Source organism: Carcharodon carcharias, chromosome 23, assembly GCF_017639515.1.
Source record: "Carcharodon carcharias isolate sCarCar2 chromosome 23, sCarCar2.pri, whole genome shotgun sequence".
In the NCBI taxonomy this organism is placed as follows: Eukaryota; Metazoa; Chordata; class Chondrichthyes; order Lamniformes; family Lamnidae; genus Carcharodon; species Carcharodon carcharias.
Window position 1 is genome coordinate 8,015,424 of NC_054489.1, and position 23,747 is coordinate 8,039,170.

At 40.5% G+C, this 23,747-nt stretch overlaps 1 protein-coding gene across 6 annotated transcripts in view; it reads left to right on the forward strand.

The window, feature by feature from the left end:
• Positions 1-23,747, forward strand: part of LOC121269194 (rho GTPase-activating protein 23-like) — a 506,984-nt gene that overhangs the window by 406,930 nt on the left and 76,307 nt on the right. For all 6 annotated transcript variants that reach the window (XM_041173725.1, XM_041173724.1, XM_041173727.1 and 3 more), the window contains 5 exons: positions 3,717-3,828; positions 5,147-5,204; positions 14,538-14,675; positions 18,972-19,271; positions 20,543-20,595. In XM_041173725.1, coding sequence (XP_041029659.1) covers positions 3,717-3,828; positions 5,147-5,204; positions 14,538-14,675; positions 18,972-19,271; positions 20,543-20,595 — 661 coding nt within the window. The remainder of the gene's footprint in view (positions 1-3,716; positions 3,829-5,146; positions 5,205-14,537; positions 14,676-18,971; positions 19,272-20,542; positions 20,596-23,747) is intronic.

Sequence of the window (23,747 nt, forward strand, 5' to 3'; positions counted from 1 at the left end):
CCATCAATATGTCAAATTTGCTCTAGACGAAGATAGCCAGGCTGCGAGATTCACCAGCTTTGCCGCCATCTCAGGCTTCCCAAGAGTGCAATAGACTGCACCCGTGTGGCTATATGGGCTCCATGGCAGCAGCTCCTAATGTTTATAAACCTCAAGGGCTACCATTGCATCAATGACAGCTGGTGTGTGATCATCAGAAGCACATATTGCATGTTTGTGCATGGTACCTGGGAGGTGCCATGCCTCCTACATCCTGAGTCACTCTCAGGTGCCTGAGATTTTCGAGGGACCAGTATGTCTGCAGGGATGGCTGCTTGGAGATGAGGGGTACCCACTGAAACACTGGCTAATGACACTGGTGCATCGCCCTCAGAGTCGTTCCGAGGAGAGGGACAATGCTGCTGACGGCTCCACTTGCTCCCTTATAGAGCAGACCATAGGGCTTCTGAAAATGCACTTCGGATGCTTGGACCGCTCAGATGGCTCACTATAATACACTCCCAATAGGGTTTCCTGCATCATCGCAGTGTGTTGCGCCTTTCACAATCTGGCAATACAAAGAGGTGAACCCCTGCTAGTGGATGAACTGGAGGAGGTTGAGGGCTCATCGGAGGGCAAAGATACCGAGGCCCAAGGAACCTCAGGAGGTTGCTGAGGGTCTGCGTGAGCATGATCACGCCACGGAGGAAGGAAGATTTGGGAGACTTGCCCATGATACATTAATTGCTGACAGGCTCCAGGAAGAGTAAAACTAAGTGAGGGCATATGGCCAGATCTCCCCTAGCCCTCAATGCCATTCCCTTTCATTTCAGGGGATGTCCAACCACTTGCAGTGAAAACAAATCCTTATGGCCTCTTGAATCGCCAGGCCATGATCTCTGCTTTGGTCCGTGGTGCCCTGTGAGTGAGCTCACTCTGGGAACTGAGAGTCCACTGACGAACAGAAGTAATGCAAGAGAAGACTTGAAGCCTTCGCCACCACCTAATGATGCAAACACTGCTGCATCTGAGATGTGGACATGACAAGGGATTTCCTCCTCCCATGCATGTCTTGTCTTCTGCTGCTACCACTAAGAAGACACAAATGCCACTAGAATATTAATACTGATGAGCTGCCCTCACTCTAGGTGTTCCCTGAGGAAGAAGGTTTAGAAACGCTTACATCACTCACTTCAAATAAATATTTAAACATATCTCCCTGACATCACACAAGGGTGCGGAGACTAGTTCTACTGAGGCTGACATCAAAGAAATGTTAATCTCACAGTGGGACACTATCACTGAGTGGGTGGATGGCTAAACCTTGACATAAGGGGATTCAAATTTACAAAATCACTCTGCCTTCAGTTGCCCAAAACAATCACATAACCATCAAATGTATTCACAAAAGTGCAACTTCTTTACATGTATAGCATACCCGTGACCCAAAAGTGACATCAATTTTTCTTAACTTTCCTAACCCTACCGCTATGCCTGGGTGCAGCCCTGACATTGGCAGCAGAAGTGGAGGCAGCCTGCTGACTGCTACTCCCTGATATCTGCGATGGCCTTGGTGGACGTCCTCTGGTGGCCTGAGGACTGGAGGGCCCCAGCCTGATGAGGGTCACCTGCTCGGGCAGAAGCGCCCCCGGCAGCCTGAGCAGATGGAGTGGAAGGGGTCACTAGCAGAGGAGGCTGTGAGCAGACACACACCCTTGGAGTGTCCTGAGAGGAGGTCCTCGGTGTGTCTGAATGACATCACTCTCCCTGTGGATGCCCGAGGGCCCCGCCCTGACTCCTGCACATGTTCTACCTGGAGGATGGTCAAGGTGACTCATTGCAATGTAGTCTACATCTTGATGGTGCCCATCAGGGTGTGCAGCCATGGAGTGCAGGGCCAAGCGCAAATGTGGCACGACCTGCTGGACCAAGATCTGTCTGTAGGTCGCCAGCCTCCCCAGGTGACCTCGAGGAGCTCCCATGTTGGAGCAATGACATCAGGCAGAACGCAGAGGGACTCCTCCATTGTTCGCCCTAGTCTGCTGAGTGACTGTCGAATCTCTGCCTGATGTTCCACTGCCTGTTGTTGCATCTCCAGCATTGAGTTGGCAGCCACTTCCAGAGGCTCATCATCTGACTTGGACTGAGTGGGTGGCTGGTCTCCAGCAGCCCTCCGATTGCCGGAGACCTGGGCTGTCCCTGTCTCTGACTTCTGCGGTGATGTGTCAGTGAGGTCTTCTCCAGAAAGTGAATCCGAGCCTAATGTACACCTATGCCCCACTGGTGTGTGTGTGTCCCTGAGCTGGTGGAGGGTGAATGTGAGCACTTCGATTCTTCCAGAGCTTCCTCTTCGGACACGGTCTGGGGGCTTGGACTGATGCTCAACTAACTTGTTGGCCTCGATCTACTGGTGCCTAGAAAATAGAATTTCAGTTAATGAGCATGAGAGTCACTATGGTTGTCAGGATTTGATGAAGTGATGGATCTGTGATCCATGCTAGGTTGCTGGGAGAGGCTGACCTCCCCTTCTCCTACAGGAGTAATTCCTATCCTCCCCAGCCAGTTCAGCTGCAGCCTCCTTGAACTCAGTGAAGGCAATGATGTCAGCCGTACCTCCCCAGTCTGTGGTCTTTTGTGCCTGTTGTGTGCCAGCTTGGCGTGTATGAAGAAGAAAGAAAGGCATGTGATGAGAAGGGTTGGAGCAGAGATTGGGTGAGATGCATGTCCCCTATGTGTGGTGAGCCCTCCCCAGAAGGACCAGAGGATGGATGTGAGCAACATGGTAGATGGGATGGTGGTGATGTGAAAGTCTCGTTGAGCGAATGAGTGCTGACATGTGTCCCCTTCTAATGGTTGTGTGAGATCTCTGAAGAGAGTAGCCGTTTGAGTGCATAATGCCATGATGAGAGTTTGATATTGGAGGGAGCTGAAGGATGACTTAACCTGGTGGAGCAGATTCCTGCACTGGGATGGCATTTCGGACTCGGTTGCCAGCCCCGCTAACCTGCTCTACAATGGCCTCCCAGGCTGGAGAGTTGAGGCTTGTGTGCTTCCTGGAGCCATCCCTGGGATTCAGGACATGCCCATGCGCCTGCATTCCTTTGATCAAGGCCTGGTGGGTGAAGCAGGATGCTGCCTCCTTCTAGTGGCCTTCATCCTTCTTGTGGCTGAAAGACATCGCTGCATGTATCGTGAAGGCGGGTGGGCTGGAGAGAATGCGATTGTGTGTTGGACTGGTGTTTAAATGTGGCACCCGGACCTTCAACCCTGCCACCTGATGGCGGGTGGACGATCAGCTCTTGACCCACCAGGGATTCAGACCAATACTCGCCTGTGCATAAATAATGAGCTTCCAAGCACGAGTTCCTGCCATTTCAGTAAGTGGGGTGGGTGCCCCTGAGACCGCCCACCACTGCACTTAGCCTCATAAATGGAAAATTCTGCCCAAAATGTCTTAACCAATACCCAATTGAGCCAAGAGAATCCCAAGATCTGTTTTGACGGGTATAAGCTGTTTGACAGTTAATATTACATATTTGAAGTTTCTTATGATACCTGCAGTATAATATGTAGAGTCAATAATGAACAAATTTATAGCAGGTACCAATGCACATACAATATTGGCAATGGCAGTTCAGCCGCAGCATTCAAATACTAACAGTCAACGTATAGGTATTGTTATGGTTTCATAATTTTATTTTTTCATTGTCTACTACATTTGCTGTTTCTTCTACTAGGCAACATAAAAGCCAGTCGACGGTCGTCTTACCTCCTTGCCATAACAACAGAGAGGTCAAAGTCCTGTGACGAAGGGCTAAATACATATCGGGATGAGGGAAAAGTGTATTCGTAAGTTTTTTTTATTATGGACAGATTCTCTCATTCGAATGTGTGCATAAAAGCCATAGTGTTTCTTCTTAAGTAATTCATGCTTACAATAATTCACAGCACGTCACACGCTTGGGTCAAAAACCACACAACCAATGTTTTTTATATGGGGAGTGTCTGGACTATTTAGAAAGTACAAGTAACATGCGTGGTATGAAAATACATTAGACAAATTAGTCATATTTATTACAAATCTGCTTGATGGTAATGATTATTAGTGAGGCATGTTAAAAGGCAACTTCTAATTGAACAAAAGGTGCCCCTGGACTACGAGTAAAACAGGTAATTGTCTATTTTCCAAGAAAGTGAGTTTAAAACCTGTAAGTTCTGCTCACATTAAAGAAACAAATCTGAACCTTAAAGTTTAAAAGATCCTTTGAGTGTTTTTTATATTTGGTACAGGCTGACTGTCTCTTGGTGACATCTCAGTTTCTAGATATAGCTGAAGCAGTACTGCACTGGCTACACAATATCCTTTTAACCCCTTCCTTTATATGTATATATATATATATATGGTTTCCTCATAAACAGAATTGTTCTACAAGGCAGAAAAAATTAATAATAGCCGGGATCTTCGAGTGGGACCTGTCATGGACAGGACAGAAAATTCGGAGAGGCAAACGCCCATTGACTTTAGACACGATTTTCTGGAACCGCCCAAATATCTGTAGCCATAAACATGTTTTAAAGGATAAGACCCAGTTAATGTGGCAGAGTCAATTAAAATTGAAGTAAAAACAAAATATAACATCTGATAAGAGATAAGGTTATGAATGTTATCTGTCTTGACTTTTAAGGGTGTTATTAATCTCAATAAAAGCTGAGATAGAACAGCTAACGCAGCACTTTTCATGCTTTCACCACTAAATCCTGTGTGTGAACACACCTTTTACAATTTTATGAGCTCCATAACATTTGACCTGATTACAATGTGTACCTTTTTTTAAACTTAAGAGATCAACCAAAAAGTGTGACTTGATCATAATTATAATTTATACCTGTATCCAATTATCATAGAATATGGTTATGTCCACGAAGTCGATATATTTCAATCCTAGTTATGTTCTTTACAAAAACAGAATCACCTGGAAAAACTCAGCAGGTCTGGCAGCATCGGCAGAGAAGAACAAAGTTGACGTTTCAAGTCCTCATGACCCTAGTCTCTGCCGATGCTGCCAGACCTGCTGAGTTTTTCCAGGTAATTCTGTTCTTGTTTTGGATTTCCAGCATCCGCAGTTTTTTGTTTTTATCTAGTTATGTTCTTGTTCATTTTTATTAGGAAATTGCCAAAACGGGTTCCTAGTCTAAAGCTACTGAGGAACTTTTTCACAGATGGGGTAAGTGTTGATTTTAGAAATGAGAGTAAGGAAAATTGAGTAACTCACGGTATTAGTTACCAGTGGAATAATCATTAATAACGCTCTGTACTAATGAAATACAGAAGGTCTAGATGTCAATTTTGTTTGACTCTCGTTAACTTGCTTCTTAAATTGCCACTGTGACACAAACTGAGACACGCCTATACAAAACCAAATTACAGCAGAGTCGGGAAACCTGAAATATACATAGTAAATATTAGAAAACGTCAGCAGGTCTGACAGCATCATGGAGAGAGAAACAGTGTTAACATTTCTGGTCTATGACCTTTCATCACCATCCATCATGTATAACAGAAACTTATTAAACCTATAAAACCAATGAAAGATGCTGATTTGCCATGCATGCAAAAGGTTCTTCAGATCATCATCACTAGACCACACCCTACACTCATGACTTGGCCGCCTCCATTTTACGATGTTCTGTGTTCTGGTCCTCTGTAATTTTCACGGAGGCTGGCCAGCTTTTCAAAGGGTCATGGTTCATGGTACCTGATGTGTCGTGAACCATAGTCTGCATGAGGTGACCTTTTGAAAGGAAAGTTTGAAAAGGTCCTCCTCTTGCCTCTATTCCAAGGTTTTTCCATCCCATCCCAAACAATCACCTATGCCCCTCATGCCCAGCTGTTTTAGTCCTTTAATGGATACCTTGGCTGTCAGCCTGAATACATAATGAGACTTGGCTCAGAAAACCATTAGCTTATTGAAACATTTGATCCCCAGAGAAAACATTGCTTGATTGACGCTCTGGCTCTCTGATCTGTGTTGTCAGTGTTTATTTACACAAGATCAAGGTTTCAAGTGTTTGCAATTTCTGCTACTGATACTTTAAAAGAGTCTGGATTAACACTTTTATTGGGCTGTAGTAAAAAGGAGCATTTTTTAAGAAAGTGGGAAGCTATAAATGAAAGGTTTTTTTGTTACACATCCTACTGTCACAATAGGGTTAGTTCCTACTATACAATATGGAATAGGTGAATGGGCGTGAAAATGCCATTGCTTGGCGTGCGGGGTCATAGGGGTTATTTGGATGGGGGGAATAGCTTGGCATGAGGGACCATGGGGGTGGGACGACATGAGGTGACATGAATGGGGCATGGGTGGGTGGGGGGATGTGAGGGGTGTGAAGGCTGGAGGGCCTTTCTATTTTTATTTTAACTGGGATGAAGTCCCACATCAATAAGGTGGGCCTTTTAAATAGCCCGCCCCTGCACCCGGCAGCCCCTGCGGCTACCTCTGAATTCTTTCACGGGTTGGCTGGCCTGACAGCAGCCCATACCGCCCCCCACAATGAAAATCCCGTCCTTGCAGGCACTTTTCCTTCTGAAGTGGGTGGGCCGAGCCAGGAGATTTCCTGACTCACGCTACCTGCGTTGAGGATGAAAATCCAGCCCTAAGGATTCATGGATCATGTCCTTTTTCTCTAGGGTACCTGAATGATTTTAGGGAAAGAAAAGTTTAGTACTTGTGTTTGCATTTATTTCACCATTTTTTCTCCCCAGCAACTTTAGATAGAGATCAGAAGTGGGACTTTTGTTGATTCTTCTCTCAGCCAAAAGTTTCTGCAACAGATTGAAATAGTTCCATTGCTAGGTTGGCTAAGATTGGCTAATTCAACAAGCTTTTTATAAAATAGCAATACAAAATCTAACCGTTTTAGTACTTGCACTCAACTTACAACAATATATACTGGCAATCCTATCAGTTTATAACTGTTCTGAAAGTCAGTCTGCTGGATTTTAGCTAGCTAGTGGCCAAAATGCGACTGCTATGATGCATGATGCTGTGTGGAAGGCCTTTGTATCTGTCAATGAGCAGGTATGCACCAAAGTTATTGTTTGCTTTTTTGAGAACTTCATTTCATGGGTACAAAGAAAAGTCGATTGACAAATAAATGGTGTCATTTGGCACTTTTTTTGAGCACCAGATTTTCCTGATCATTAACAATGGTTTGGATGTATGTAGGACCAACATTTGTCAGTAAGTAGGTGACCCAAGAATACTATAAGAAGCAATGATGAGTAGGGGAATAAAGTGATTGCTAAGAATGCTAAAAATGATAAATTGGATCCAAATAAGCTGGGGCTAATAACTTTAAAACTATGTTAAAACTTCATGGTCTATGATGATTTGTATTACATTCCTCATTTAAGTGCCATATTTAGCTTTAAAGACCGGAGTTATAACTATTAATATTTTAAACAAACGAACCAGGAGCAGGAGTAGGCCATTTGGCTCCTCGAGCCTGCTCTGCCTTTCAGTAAATCATGGCTGATCTGATTGCGGCCTCAACATCACTATCCTGCCTATCCCCATACCCTTAGATTCTTGACCAACAAGGGAATCGATTTAAAATGCCTTAAAAATATTAAATGACCCTGCCTCTACCATTCTCTGTGTTATGACTGATGCAATTGGTAAAGCAGATTTATTTAAAAATCCCAGAAGGAAACTTTAAACAACTGTCATAACCTACAGTTATGTTCGAGAGGTAACTCAAAGTTCAGGAATCTGACCACCAGTTCTAGAGGTTTTACGTTAAACTAAATGTTATTAATTTACACAGGTTAAAAATATATATATATACACATGGCTATAAGTTACTACTATCATAACTTTTAACAAATTCCCAACCTAATTTCCATTAAGGCAACAGCAACCCTTAGACTTAACCAGACATCAGGCAAAGTATTTTCACCTACAAATTCAAAATGAGGTTTCTGTGGAGAGAGTTGGAGGCTTACAACTGCTTTTGATCCCACATTGCCTCTGCACACCTGAAAATTGCTGAAGTTATACCTATCACCACTCATTGAATTTAAATTCTCATTTTCTCATCAGCCTCTTTGAACTTTACCTTTTAACAATTAAACCCCTTTCATAGTACCATTTTTATTAGTAATATAACCATATTGCTTGGTAGCTGCTAGATAGGCATCAGTTTTCACCCTACTTCTTGAATGCTCTATTCAAAAAATGCAAATACATGCTATCTCTCTTACATATCAAAACTAGTACATGTTAAAGCACCCAGACTAACTGGCTTTAATCCATTTAAGACACACCAATAGCCTAAACGTCTATTTTAATAGAAAAATATTTTCCAATAATATATACATTAATAGCTTCATGACATCACCCTCCTTTTCGAAAAATAAACCGTCATGATTCTAAAAGACAGCTTCTTTTAATAACCCATCTCACACTATCTCCTATACTCATCACACCATTACATTACCAGATACATGCATTAACATAACGATATATATGCACAAGTCCTTGGTGTCAACAGAAATCACTCCAGTTCAGTGTCCAGGTTTTTTTTTAAATGCCTAAATTTCCTTCAAGCTTCAAACTCTTTGATAATGCATCTTTGAACAGATTTTCTCTTCCAGCAATATGCACAATACATAGATTAAATGGTTGTAATAATAGACTCCATCTGAAAACCTTGCACTTTTATCTCTCAATTTGTCCAAAAACTTCAAAAGGTTACGATCTGTATAAACGATTATTTCTGATGAATTATTCGCAAAATAAATTTCAAATTGCTGCAATAACACCAAACTTAAAGTCTCTTTTTCGATCATTGAATATCTTCTCTGTTGTACATTCAGCTTCCGTGAAAAATACCCTATTGGTTTTTCAATTCCAGTGTCATCTTCACAGTACAGCCCCATGCCTGTATCACTTGCCTCAACAGCCAACTTGAATTGCTTAGCATAATTGGGTACTGCCAACACTGTGGCTGTAGTTAATACAGTTTTCAAATTATCGAATGACTTCTGACACTGCAGAGTCCATTGAAACTTTATGTTCTTTGTTAATAATTCAGTCAGTGGAACAACCACCGGCTAAAATGTGGTACCAATTTTTGGTAAAACCCACTTATGCCCAGAAATCTCAAGACTTCTCATTTTGTTGTAGGCACTGGGAAATCCACAATAGCCTTGACTTTTGCACCTCTCATACCATGTCCAATGGTATGGTCTAGATATGTAACTCGCGCTTTTGCAAATTCACTTTTAGCCAAGTTCACCACCAAATTAGCTTCTTGTAGTCAAGTAAATAATTCTCCCAGATGCTGTAAATGCTCCTCCCACGTCTGACTGAAAACACTTAGATCATAAATATAAACTGCACAATTGCTTAGACCCGCAATTACTTTGTTTGTCAGTCTTTGAAATGTCACAGGTGCATTTTTCATACCAAATGGCATGACTTTAAACTGATATAGTCCACCTGGCGTTATAAAAGCCGATATCTCCTTTGCCTTCTCTGACAATGGTCCCTGCCAATATCCTTTTAGCAAGTCAACCTTTGTGATAAATTTCAATTGTCCCACTTTTTCAATGCAGTCTTCCAATCATGGTGTGGGATAAGAATCCAGTTTTGTCACTGCATTCACCTTTTGATAGTCCACATACAGCATTTGTGTTCCATCCGGTTTCGGTACCAGTACAAAAGGCGAACTCCAGTTACTGCAACTAGACTCAATGATATCATTTTGAAGCGTGAAATCAATTTCTTTTTGCACTTGTGATAACATTGCTGGATTTAACCTATAAAGTTGTTGCCTTATTGAAGATGATATTTCAATACACACATCATGTAAAGCTAAATGTGTCTTTCCCAATTTATTTAATAAATAGGTTTGTGTGACTGCCATAGATTTTCCAAATCAATTTTGCACTTGGAAGGTAACTCAATATTGTATTTAAATTTTCAAGCACCCTCTTATTATCCAATTTTATTATAGGAAAATCAATTTCAGAGCCCTGCACTTCTATCTCTTCCTCATCATCCACCATCACGAACACCTCTTTCCTTTTGTTCCTCTTCCCTATCAAAGTACTTTTTAAGCATATTTACATGACACACACTCTGGTTCTTTCTTCTATCTGGAGTATTTATTAAATAACTTACTTCACTCAATTTCTTTTCAATCCTGTAAGGCCCACTAAATCTTACATTTAATGAATCACCTAGAACTGTTAACAAAACTAGCACTTTCCCTCCAGAAACAAAACTACAAATTTTAGCCGCCTTACCTGCTTTCACTTTTCATCACTTGCTATGAGATCTTTAAATGTTCTCTAGCCAGCTCACATGCTGTGTTCAATATTTCCCTGAAATTTGATACGTAATCCAGGAGAGTAGTTTCTGAATTTTGACCTAACAACCGCTCATGAATTAATTTCAGTGCTCCCTTTACCTCATGACCATAAACTAGTTCAAAGGGGCTAAAATCAATCGATGCATAAGAAGCGTCTCAAATAGCAAATAATAAAATGGAATTCCTGTATCCCAATCCTGTGCATAATCAAGACAGTATGCTCTTATCATAGTTTTTAAAGTTTCATGCCAGCTTTCCAAAGTTCCTTGTGACTCCGGATGATAAGCTGTTATCCCCAAACAGTTCATTATTTCTGTAAACAGCTGCGACGTGAAATTTGAACCCTGACCTGATTGTATCTCCTTAGGTAAGCCATATCATGTGAAAAATTTAATTAACTCCTCCACAATCTTCTTAGTTTTAATATTTCTTAAAGGTGTTGCTTCAGAAAACCTAGTAGACACATCTAATTATTGTCAATCAATACTGATTTCCACTTTTAGGGAAGGGTCCTATGCAATCAATCATGACCCTGGTAAAAGGTTCTTCAAATGTTGGTATTGGGATTAAAGGCACCGGCTTAATCACTGCTTGTGCTTTTCCTGTTACTTGACATATATGACAGGTTCTACAGAATTTGACTACATCCCTACGCAATCCTGGGCAAAAAAAAACCTCTGTATTTTTTCCTGTGTTTTTCTAATTCCTAAATGTCCCCCCATTTCAATTTCATGAGCAATCCTTAGAACCTCATTTCTGTATCCTAATGGGATACCAATCTGATGCACCTTCCTCCAGTTTTCATTTGCTGAGACATGACTTGACCGCCATTTTCTCAATATATTCCCTTGAAGATAATAACATACTGGCATACATTTTGCTTCAGTTTCTTAAAAAGCTGTCTGATATAGCTGTTTTAATTGCAAGTTATTTGTCTGTAACTCCACTAACCTCTTTGAGTTAAACACTTCAACTGAACTGCCCTGCATTCCTTCCACCTGAACAATGCTATCAAATACAGTTCCAGCTAATTAGATTTCGACACCTTCTTGCCTTTGAACTGCCTGCTTATCTTGAGTATTTTGTTCTTCCCTTTGGGCCTTTGAACTCATTATAACACAATCAGGAAACAATCTAGGACGTTCCTTCTGTAGCACTTCTGTTGAAAACATTTCTATAGGCTGCTCAACTACCACAGGCATCACCCACATTTTCGATCCAGCTATATCATTACCCAGAATAAATTGAACCCCTGCAATGGGCAATTTTTCCACCATTCCAATTATAACTTCATCCGTTTTCCATCTGCTCTTTAAATTTACCTTCCATAACGGAATAGATTTAGCATCTCTGTGAACCCCACTTATTATTACCTGCTCCAGCAATACTCCCTTTGAACAACAAATAAGCCTTTATAAAACACTCCTTTTGCCCCAGCTCAAGTATTGTGCCCAATTCTGGGCATCACATTTTACGAAGGATGTCAAGGTCTTGGAGAGGGTGCAGAGGAAATTTACCAGAATGGTACTGGGAATGAGGGACTACTGATTGTGGAGAAGCTGAGGTTGTCCTCTGTAGAGTACAGAAAGTTAAGAGAGAATTTGCAATATTTTGAGGGGTTTTGATAAGAGTAAATAAGGAGAAACTATTTCCAGCTGCAGGTGGCTTGGTAACCGGACCGTGAACAGATTTAGATGATTGGCAAAAGAATCAGAAAAGATATGAAAATTTTTTTTAATGCAAAAAGTTGGAATTTGGAATGCTCTGCCTGAAAGGATGGTGGAATCAGATTCAACAGTAGCTTTCAAGATGGAATTAGATAAAGTAGATGTAAGAATGTGAAGCGCTGTGGGGAAAGTGGGACTAATCTCTTTCATAGTACCAATTTTATTAGTAATATAACCATATTTCTTGGTAGCTGATAGATAGGCGTCAGTTTTCACCTACTTCTTGAATGCTCTATTCAAAAAATGCAAATGCACACTATCTCTCTGAAATATCAAAACTAGTACACATCGAAGCACCCAGGCTAGCTGGTTTTAATCCAATTAAGAGCAGGCACAGGCATGATGGGCCGAATGGCTTCTTATTGTGTTGCATGGTTCTATTTCCAATTTCCTCCACTCTTCAGACAATGACTTTTGCTGCCCTCTGGCTCAAAGAGCAACAACCACCCACCCTAACTGGATTTACTCACTCATTGAGCCTTGACATCCAGATCACAGTCAAAACTTCCACAAAACAATGCTGGATGGTCACCAGGAATGGAAGCCCAGGTTTATTTCCAATCCTCCCTTCCCTCACTCACCGAGCCAATTGTAGTTCCAAAATGGTAAAGCCCGCAGAGATCAGCTGATATAGCCTGTGATTGGTCAATGCCTTCGGACCTACTTGCACTGACAAAGCTACATATGGTGGCTTAAAGCTGAATTAAATTTTCAGATTGCACAGAACTTGGAAGTATATAGTTAACTGCGAGGGTAGTGATAGACAATGAGGACATAGGCAGGCTGATGGAATAGGCAGACACGTGGCAATGAAATTTAACACCGAGGCATGAAGTGAGATATTTTGGTAGGAGGAATGAAGAGAGGCAACAAAGGTTAAAGGGTAACATTTTAAAGGGGGTGCAGGAACAGAAAGACTTAGGGATAAATATGCACAAATCTTTGAAGGTGACAGGGCAAGTTGATAAGTGTTCAAAAAGCAATACGGTGTCCTGGGTTTTATAAATAGAAGCATAGAGGACAAGAGTGAGGAAGTTATGATGAACCTTTATAAAATACTGGCCCAACCAATTCTGGACACTGCACTTTAGGAAGGATGTGAAGGCTTTAGAGAGGGTACAGAAAAAATTACAAGAATGGTTCCAGGGATGGGGAGCTTCAGTTGTGTAATAGATTGGAGACAGAATTGTTCTTAAAAGTAGAGATGGTTAAGAGGTGTTCAAAATCCTTAGGGTACATGCACAGTTCATAAGAGGGAAATAGTTTTTAAAATGTGTTTGTTAACACAACAACATCAAGGTCTGCCATAAAATATTAACTCAAGCTCTCTTATATAAAAAAAAATTGAAGATTCACTAATGCTAGTATTCTCCTCAGGCAGGATAGGGATGGGCTGTAAGAGTACACAATTAGCATTTAAAATATCTGTCAAGAACCTTCTGAATATTTAAAAATAATTTGAGTGCAAGTATCAAACTTTTTGGTTTTAAAATATCTTTTATTGATCTTAATCTCAGTTTGTGAGTGATGAGTCCACTGGTTATGTGATCAATATTTGAACTGAATTTGATTCCTGGACTTTGGCGAGCCAGTTGATCTCAACTAGTATAGCAACAGGAAAAATAAAATTAGCTTCATTCCCCCTGGGTGGGGAAATCATCCAGTATTCCTGCTCTTGATCAGTAACCAGTGACCCCCGCTGTAATAAGGTGTGTGTGTGTGTACATGTGTGTGTACATTCTTATTCATCTAAATGGACATCTTAAATTCCAATACCTCAGAAGGCTTATAACCTTCAGTGTCTGAATAACATGCATATGGATCTTTGTATTGTTGTACAAAAAAGTTGATACTTAGTAGAAATTTTAACTTTGAACAGGGGAGTGGCTGGCCCGTTTGGGAGTGACAGTAGGAAGCCCAGACAATTTTAAAGGCCAGGCTTCATTAATGTCAGTGGTCAAATTTACAACCAAAATGACTGCGAAGTCAGTGGCAAGAGGCAGGAAGTCTGGGTGGCTTGTTGGGCCCAAGGTTATTGCAGGAAGGTAGGGTGGGTGGGCGACAGGGGTTCGAGGACATTTAATAGTTTGAGTGTCTAAGCAGGAGAGGCCTACATCTCTTATGGGACTCAGAAAAGCACCCCTCATTGTTCTGGTCTCGCAAAGAAAAGTTTAAAAACTTGCATTACAATGTTTCTTTGATGGTCTACCAGATGCCTGCTGTTCGAGTGGTGCCAAATGACTTCCTGATTAAGATGACATCCTGGTCTCATTGATGGAGTAGGATCCCAATTTGCATAAATATGACATTGCAGCTTGACTCACACAGTTGTAAGCCTGCAAAATCAGGCATTTTAAAATCATAATGAATCAGGAATGAAGTAAAAATTAAAATTCTGTTGTTCACAATTTTCAAAAACAATTATTAACCCTTTTATTACTTACTTTTTAGTCCTTGGATAACTTGGATGTTACCGAAAACACCAGGTCTAAGCGACATTCCACGTCTGAACTCTGTGATGTGACCTTCAGTGATGTCAGGAAAGAAGGATGGTTGTACTTTCGACAGCTTGTCACAGAGAAGGGAAAGGCAAGTCCTAACTCCACAGCAGCCTCAAAACGTCTGTCAAACAGACTGCTTACTAATTTAGAAAGAACAAGCTTTTGCATTTGCATAGTTTAGTGCCTTTCATGACTGTTTGACATCCCAAACATTTTGTATTTACAGTGTAGTTACTCTTGTAATGTAAGGAAACTTTTAAGTTTATGCTTATATATTAGTTAATCGCTTGTAGCATTGCAGAAGGGGATACAAGACCCAGGCTCGTAGTCTTCAAGGGAAGCAGGTTAGAAAGTATGGAATTATTGAACCAAGATGCACAAATGTAATTTGGCCTTCATTTTAAAGCCATACACCCTGTCCTTATTTTTATGTTTAGACAAAACTTAAAAGCAATTTAGAAAACTGAGAGGTAGAGTTGGTTGAAGTATAGTAATTTTTCTTTGGTGCAGACTGAGGAGTTTTGAAAGAACTTGCATTAAAGTAGAGCCTTCCACTATTTAAGGATGACCCAAAGTGCTCTGCAGCCAATTAAGTAATATGATGATATAGGAAACATGACAGCCAACATGCAAAAGGATTAGGGTTAGGGTCCCACAACCAACAGTGAGATACATGACCAAATAATCCATCTTTAGTGATGTTGGTTAAGGGAAAAATATTTGGCTTAGACACCAGGAAAACGTCTCTGTTCCGTTAAAGTGCCTTGGGATCTTTTATGCTCACCTGAGAGGGAAGACTACTACTTTTATGGTGGGGTTGGGATCGGTATTGCTATTTGCTGAAATTGCTTTTTAATGGCATCAGTTGGACTTGTCAGTGATACAAAACTGCTATAATATGTTGCAGTGTGTCACTATTATTTGCCATCTTCTATTTATTCTAGATAGCAAATGCTATTCTTTTATCGTCCAAATAATATATGGCCTCTACAAAAATCTGTAATCTAATTTTAATTAGTATGATAAATTATGCTAAGAAAAATAAAATACATTAAAATTAAAAATTCACAAATACCATAGAACCAAAGGTATTTCAAACAGTAAACATTCAGAGTTTTTACTATATCTATTCTTCATAGATACGAGTTCAGTATAATTTGTTCTGTAAATGAGATGTCAGTAAGAGGCGCCTTATAGCTCAAAGGAAATATATACAATTCCTGTACAGATTTTACATCTAATAACTAGGCCCCTGTGCTTGTGCATGGCTGACTCTGTTCTACACAAGACTCATCAGTTCAAACTCACTCCCAAAGGTATGGCAGATGGCAAAAATCATTGCCATTCCAAAACCAGGAAAAGATCTTTCATTGGTGGCCAGCTAATGACCGATTTCACTACTTTCTGTGTGCTTTAAGATCTTTGACCGTCTTATCCTGCAACTCATCTCCAGAAGTAGAGACTATCCTGAATGTTGACCAAGCTGGTTTCTCTAATGGCCGCAGCACATGATCAAGTTCTGGCACTTAACACCTTTGAAAAAGACGTCCAAGAGAACCTGAAGACAGGCATAGTGCTAAAGGACCTCACAGCCACCTACGATACTGTGTGGCACATTGGCCTGCTCCCAAAGCTTTCCAGAGTGTTTCCAACCTGGGTCGTGACCATTGTTGAAACACTCCTTTGCAACAGATGATTCAGAGTCCATCTTGGGCAATGGAAAAGTGCACAGAGAAACAGGCCAACGGACTGCCTCAGGCTCAGTGCTAGCCCCAACTTTGTCCAACATGTATACAAATGATCTGCCAGCAACCATGTCTCGCAAGTTCATTTATGCTGATGACACCTGTTGTGCCACCCAAGATCCATCCTTCTACACTCTGGACCAGACTCTTAAGGAAGATATTAAAAAGTTGACAGACTACTGCAGCACGTGACGTCTCATGCCGAATCCCTCCAAAACCAGTGTATTCTGCTTCCTCAATGCAAGTGCCAAAGAAGAAGGATAGCCAGAGACTAAAGCATGATCCCAGCCCAACATGTTTGGGAGTGACTCTAGGTAGGACTCTGTCCTTCCAGGGACATCTGAAGAAAACAGCAGCAAAGGTCAAATTCAGAAACAACCTGCTAACCGATCTTGCTGGGTCTATGTGGGACCCTGCTGCCATAACATGCCAGATCTCAGTACTTGCCCTATCATATTGCACAACAGTACTGTGCACCTGTCTGGCAAAGGACATCACAAATACATCTTGGGGGCACTTAATTTAATGCAACAGTGCACATCATAACTGGAACTCTCCACTCAATACCCCTCCCCTGGCTTTCTGTGCTTGCAAACATCATTCCCCTACACATCTGCTGACTTACGTAAACCCACAAGCTGGTTGAAACCATCCGTGATGCACCTCACTTGCCATTCTATGATGACCTGTTCAACCCAACTACTGTCTGGCTTCTATTTCAGCACTCCATTTGGCGCAACCTTCCTGAACAAGATCTATCAGCAGTCATCCTTTGGATCAAGGAATTGGAAACTTGGGAAGTCACTAACAAGTTCCTTGTGACAAATCCTATCTGTTGAATGGCAGGCCCCTGTGCAGCCAATCTCCACTGCTGAGGCCTCAGTACAAACCTCTTACGCACTTGTGGAGAGACACAAACAATGTTGCAATTACCAAGGAGTGTCCCCTTTACAGACTAGATGTTGGTTTAATCACTTTAAACTCAGCAAATGAGGAAGCTGTCGCTTGGCTTTAAGAATTTGCATTCACTAAATAAAATATCAATTTACTTTACGTGATATGTAATATGATCCTGAATTCAAGGTAGACACTGACTTATTAATTCACAGTAAACTCTGGGGATACTTAATGTGAGGTAATTCAATATTGAGGCACCATAATGGCCTGAGCCGATCATCTGAATATTTCATATAACCAAGAGGCAGTCTTAGGATGAATACTTAGTGTAACCCTGCATAGAACTTGGTTTCCTTTGTCCGCATCCAACAGTTTTAATGTAAGTACAGTATAAAATGAAAACTTAGTGCTTAAAAACATTACATTGAAAAGGGACTAAAGCAGGCAGGTTCTGTGGTTGCTTGTGATAAAGCAGAAGTGTCTTTGTTATTCATGGATCCATCCTGTAGTAAATGAAGCATATTCTTTGTTCATATAATATAGTATTTATATCACGCATGCTACTTGTTATTTAAAAATTTGGTTTGCATATTGCAAGACCAGTGGCTGAACAGTAAATAATAATTGATGTGTATTTGGACAGTATAGAATTAATTCTGTGTGGAATCTTTGTCTGCTTTTTATTCTTTCCTAAAAACACACAATCCAATTAACAAATAAATCAAAAAACATTGATTAACACAGCAAGCCAATCAGTATCTTAAAGAGATAATCAGGTTTACCTTTGAGTGGCAGCCTTTATCAAGGATCCAGTAAAGGGGCTCCCAAAAACATCACCCTGTCTTCTGTTTATTTCCAGCAGTTGCTGTTTTGATGTATGCAGTTTACACATGGGGAATTCTTTATCTTTCCTCCCTTACCGATAGTGGGTAAATCCAAGTCATTCCATTGCAATAAACATAGAGGTCAGGATTCTGTGACGTAGCATTAATTGTAGGAATGTAAAGTACAATTTCCATGTAGAAGAAAGAAAAGGTAAAATCAGTGGAACATTTTGTGCATGTAAGTACTGATGCCCTTTTCTCAAGGAGAGCTGTGCTACTGTTATGTATGCTTCAAATTAATGCAGTACTAATAATGGGCAAGAACCCCAAAGGAATTTTTTGTGGTGAAGAAAGATGCCAATATTTTCAGTATAAAAAAAATCTCACATAAGAAAAATAACTCAGTCATTGATGTTTTGATTTGTGGTGATCTCTTATTTACAAACATTACATTTTGTTGCATTGCTGTATTGATCAAGAAGAATACTGCTATTCTGTACAATCATAAGTGTATGAGGGACAACTTTCTTTTGGTTAGGAGTGAATGAATTGGGCAAAAAGGATATTATAGTTCTACATGATCTGATGACTTGTATTATTGTATTACTTTTTCTTTTCCCTAGTCATTTCCTTTGATTATCTAATGATTTATTCATTTGTTTCTTTACTTATCCATTGTTTCTGCTGGTTATTTGATGGTCTATTGATTTTTCTGCTTATTCAATTATTCATGTGTTGCCAACAAGCCTTAGCTATCCATAAATTAGGGAACTTATTTCTCTTGATCTTCCTAGTTTTCATTTAACTGTACAAGGAGACTAAGCATACTTATTTTTACAGTATTAGAGTGAACTGACATTTTGTTGTTTTCCATTTAGGTCATTCAAAACCAATCATTGTTCTGTTTCTTTTTAACAGAGAGTTGTGAGCAGCATTCGTTCTTGGAAAAGGGTGTATGCTCTCCTGCGATCACATTCCCTGTACTTGTACAAGGATAAAAGGGACGCAGTGACTTTTGTTTCTTCCCCTTGTGAGGACGAGCAGCCCATTTGTATTAAGGCCTGTTTGATTGATATTTCATACAGTGAGACTAAAAGGAAGAATGTTTTCAGGCTGACTACGTCAGATTTCTATGAATACCTGTTCCAAGCTGAGGATAGAGATGATATGTTGAACTGGATTAAAATTATCCAAGAGAACAGTAAAACAGAGGGAGAAGTAAGTACTATTTCAAATTATTTTCTATTTTTTGAATAAATGAACCCGTGACTCATCTTGTAGGTTTAAATTCGGGGTGTCTCTTACTGCACAAGATTCACATTTCAGAGACTGGCAGCCAACATCCCCCTCTGAGTACAAAAGCAGCTTGAGTATCCAGTCTAATATTTCAGCTACATAGAGCTGAATACCTGATGTTTCCACATTTCTAGCAAGAGAGCAACCCAACCTATGCTCATCATTCACAATGATGGCACAACAGAGATTAAGGATAGTTGTCCTTATTTTTAATATTCATTTATGGGATTTGGGTGTCACTGGCTAGGCAAGCATTTGTTGCCCATCCCTAATTGCCTTTGAGAAGGTGGTGGTGAGTTGCCTCTTGAACTGATGCAGTCTGTGTGGTGTAGGTAGACCTACAGTGATGTTATCCTCCCCATGACGGACCAAAGATTGGAGGTTAAAAATTGAAAAGTGGGGAACACATTTTCATCCGAGCTCATACCCCTCTGTTGTTGTTTTTACTGTGACAACGTAGTGTGCCTTGCCAGTTACCCGCCTTCTAGAGGCACGGCACTCCGTTAAGATATTTAAATAAGGCTTCCACTGTAATTCCGAGCCTCATTTAAACTTAACAGCTGCTGGCTAGGTTCCCCAGAGCTCAGGAAACACGGCAGTGAAATGGAGGCAGTGCTGACGGTTCCAGAAGGCAGGAGCTTTTTGCAGCCCACTTAATGGGCCAGGAAGAGCTGGAGTGCTCCTAGCCCAGCCCCTCAAGGAATCTTTCAGCATCCTTTCTGCTGATCGCAGTCTTCTCCCCATCCCATCACTGTGGTTCCTTCCCTCCTGATTGTGGTCTCTTCCTGCCTCCACCACCAAACCCAGATCTGTACTGGGGCCTATACCAAGGATCCCCAGATGTCATCTCCCGACACTGGTTTTCCTGCCTGTCAGCATGTCAGCTTGGCATGGAGGGATATGGATGAAGAAAATTGTAATGAGGCCCTGCCATTAAATTCATGAGGATCTCCCTATCCTTGGTCTTGCCAAGTTTTTCCTCACACTGCCACACACCTCCACACCCATCCTGCCTTTCTCTAAATGGCCCATTATGTGGAAAATTGTGGGCAAGTGATGTAAACCAGCTATAGTTACCAGAGGTTTAGGATTGGCTGATCATCCTGTCCCCTTGATTCTGTAACAGTACAGGAGAGATTTGTTTTTAAATGTTAATGGATTACCTTTTAAAATGTTGTCCTTTTCATTATTAGGACACAAGTGCAAGGTTGATCGAAGTCAAATTAAAGGAGTACAGAAACCAGAGGTATTTAAACTATTTGGATATTGAATTATTTGCAATCATCTTGCAAATGACACAATTGATCAGTATTTTATACTCATCTACTACTGAATTAGTGAATGGCTACCTTGTTCCCAGTCAGCAATCTGCAATGAAAAGAGGTGCTGATCTTTCTCAGCACAAATGCTTGCTCACTGAATCCTTCATTCTTAATAGCTGAGGATATTTCGGAAATGTTAAATGTTTTCAAGGACATGAACAGTGCTGTGATCCTTTCTCTAAACGGGAATTATTTTTTGGATTGATGATGGACCAAATGGCCTTCCTTTTCTGTAATTATCTCGTGATCTGGTGCTGATTTTTCTCACTATCCTGTTCTTTTTTTAAAAATGTTGTCAATCGAATAGTTAAATGCACTATTGAAAGAACAGGAGACATGGACAGTGCTCAAATTCTATGTATCTTTCTTTTGAAATTTGTTTGCTATGTGATGTTATATGTAGTGCTGTTGCAGTCTTGTGCAATCAGTGTGTCATTTCATGGAAAAATCTTACTATTTAAAAAATGAAATTCCAACGGGGAAATCATTTTGAATATTTACCAGAACTTGGCAAACTTCCTTTGGAATGCAAACCTTATACATTGCTATATTTGGCCGAACAATGCAAGTGTCGGTATTGGAGCTGATACCAGTGCCAAAATGTTAGGAAGCAAAGACTCTATGTCCTTCCCAGGAATGTTTAAATTACTAAAAGTTGCTGGTTTCAGTGTGTGTCGTCCATACAGGGACCTAAGTGAAGTGAGATGCTTTTGGTTTTATAGAAGCACAGTGCCTATTTTTGACCAGCCCTCCTTCCCCTTCTGAAGGTGTTGATTACCTTTATGGGTTTGATTTGACTGGCTCTATATGCTCCATGGCACAATGTCCAGGCAGCCATTCTTTTTGTGCAAACCTAGCCTGATTGTAAGGGGAGTTTGAGCCTGATTTGTATTCCTCTGATACACAGCACATTTAGAGCAGCAGCTTGATAGATAGGAATCTGGAACCTAACCTAAAGAGCACTAAGGTCAGTTGTCGAACCCCTACTGCCTTTCCAGCTGAAATCAAATAACTGGACTTAGACTGAGAATTAAACCTGGTCATTTCCTTAAACTGGTAAAGCACTGGTAACTTTGTTTGCAAACTGGTTTAATCTTACCTGATGGAACTTACTATGGCACTATTTCGATGGGCAGTTCTTCACTATGCCATGCCCAATATTTAAGCCTCTATCAGCACACAAAAACAGATTATCTGGCTTTCATCATATTGCCCCATGTGAGATCCTTCTGTGCACAAATTGGTTTTCTGCATTTTAAGTATAGGTACTTCTCGGTAATTGGCTATAAAACTGTTTTGGAATGTCCTGAGGTCATATTTCTTTCTTTACTTACTTTTATCTTGCACTTTCGTTTTGCAAACAAAGAAAAGTGAAGATTTAATATTTTGCAGGGTAGGACAGAATGCTTCATTGAGGGAATTGTGGGGGGAGGGGGGTGGGGGTGCATTTTCCGGGATGGCAATCTGTAACTAGTGGAGTGCTGCAGGGATCAGTGCTAGGGCCACAATTATTTATAATACATAATGACTTGGATGAGGGAAGTGAATGTATTATTTCCAAGTTTGTGGATGACACAAAAATAGGTGTGAGGGCAAGTATGACACAAAGAGTATACAGAGGGATATAGACAGGTTAAGTGAGTGGGCAAAAACTTGACAGAAGCATTATAGTGTAGGAAAATGTGAGATTATGCACTTTGGCAGGAAGAATAGAGGAACCGCATATTATTTAAATGGAGAATGACTGAAGAAAGCTGCAGCACAGAGAGATTTGGGGGGTCCTTGTGCATGAATCACAAAAAAGCTAGCATACAAGTTCAACAGGTAATAAGGAAGGCAAATGGAATGTTGGCTTTTATTTCAAAGGGAATGGAATATAAAAATAGGGAAGTCTTGCTAAAACTATACAAGGCACTAGTTAGACCATGTTGAGAATACTGTGAACAGTTTTGATCCCTGTATCTAAGGAAAGATATACTGGCGTTGGAGGCAGACCAGAGAAGATTCACTAGGTTGATTCTGGGTATGGAGGGATTTTCTTATGAGGAGAGGTTGAGCCTGTACTCATTGGAGTTTAGAAGAATGAGATGACCTTATTGAAACATATGATTCTTAGGGGGCTTGACAGGGTAGATGCTGAGATGTTGTTTCTCTTTGTGGGAGAGTCTAGGACCAGAGGACATAATCTCAGAGTAAGGGGTCACCCATTTAAGACAGAGATGAACAGGAATTTCTTCTCTGAGGGTAGTGAATCTGTAGAAGTCTTTACTGCAGAGGGCTGGATTGTTAAGTATATTCAAGACTGAGATAGACAGATTTTTAATCAGTAAGGGAATCAAGGGTTATGGAGAAAAGGCAGGAAAGAGGAGTTGAGGATTATCAGATCAGCCATGATTTCATTGAATGGCAGAGCAGACTCGATGGGCTGAATGGCCTACTTCTGCCCCAAGTCTTATGGAATTTAAAAAAAAAGAGAACTCACATATTGTTATCGAATTATTATTGTTTTATTTTAATTTTATTTTTTTCTGTCCTTGTTCAGCAAATTGAGATTGCTTCAAGGTCATGACCAAAATTATTGAATAATCTGTGTATAGAAAATGTAAGCCTGTGACCTTCTAACTTATGCACTTTGCCTCTTGTCACACTTTTTCTCCTCTGTGTTGTGTAACAGTACTGCTGCCTGATCATACTAGTACTTCATTTTTCAGTCTAACCATGTAATTTTATATTGTTGTCAATAGGTCAGGATATCTTCCTCGGTAGTTATTCCTTTATAGCTCTTTTTCTCAATCAAGCAAATCATAAGGATATATTATTTGTCCTTTGCTAGAGTTCACAAAAAAATCCAACTGTAGAACTGGTTTCTGCTCATGTTGACATTTTCAGTAGTGAAGAGAAGAATAGGTAACACACAGAGAATAAAAGATAGGCAACTATCCATGTATCAGAATGAAACTATGTATTATAGCTAAATAATGCAATGTGATTAACTGCCTAACTTGAAAAAATTACTATTGATTTGGTCAGATAGTCTTTAATTCAAACCCTGTGTATTCCTATAAATTATGTATGA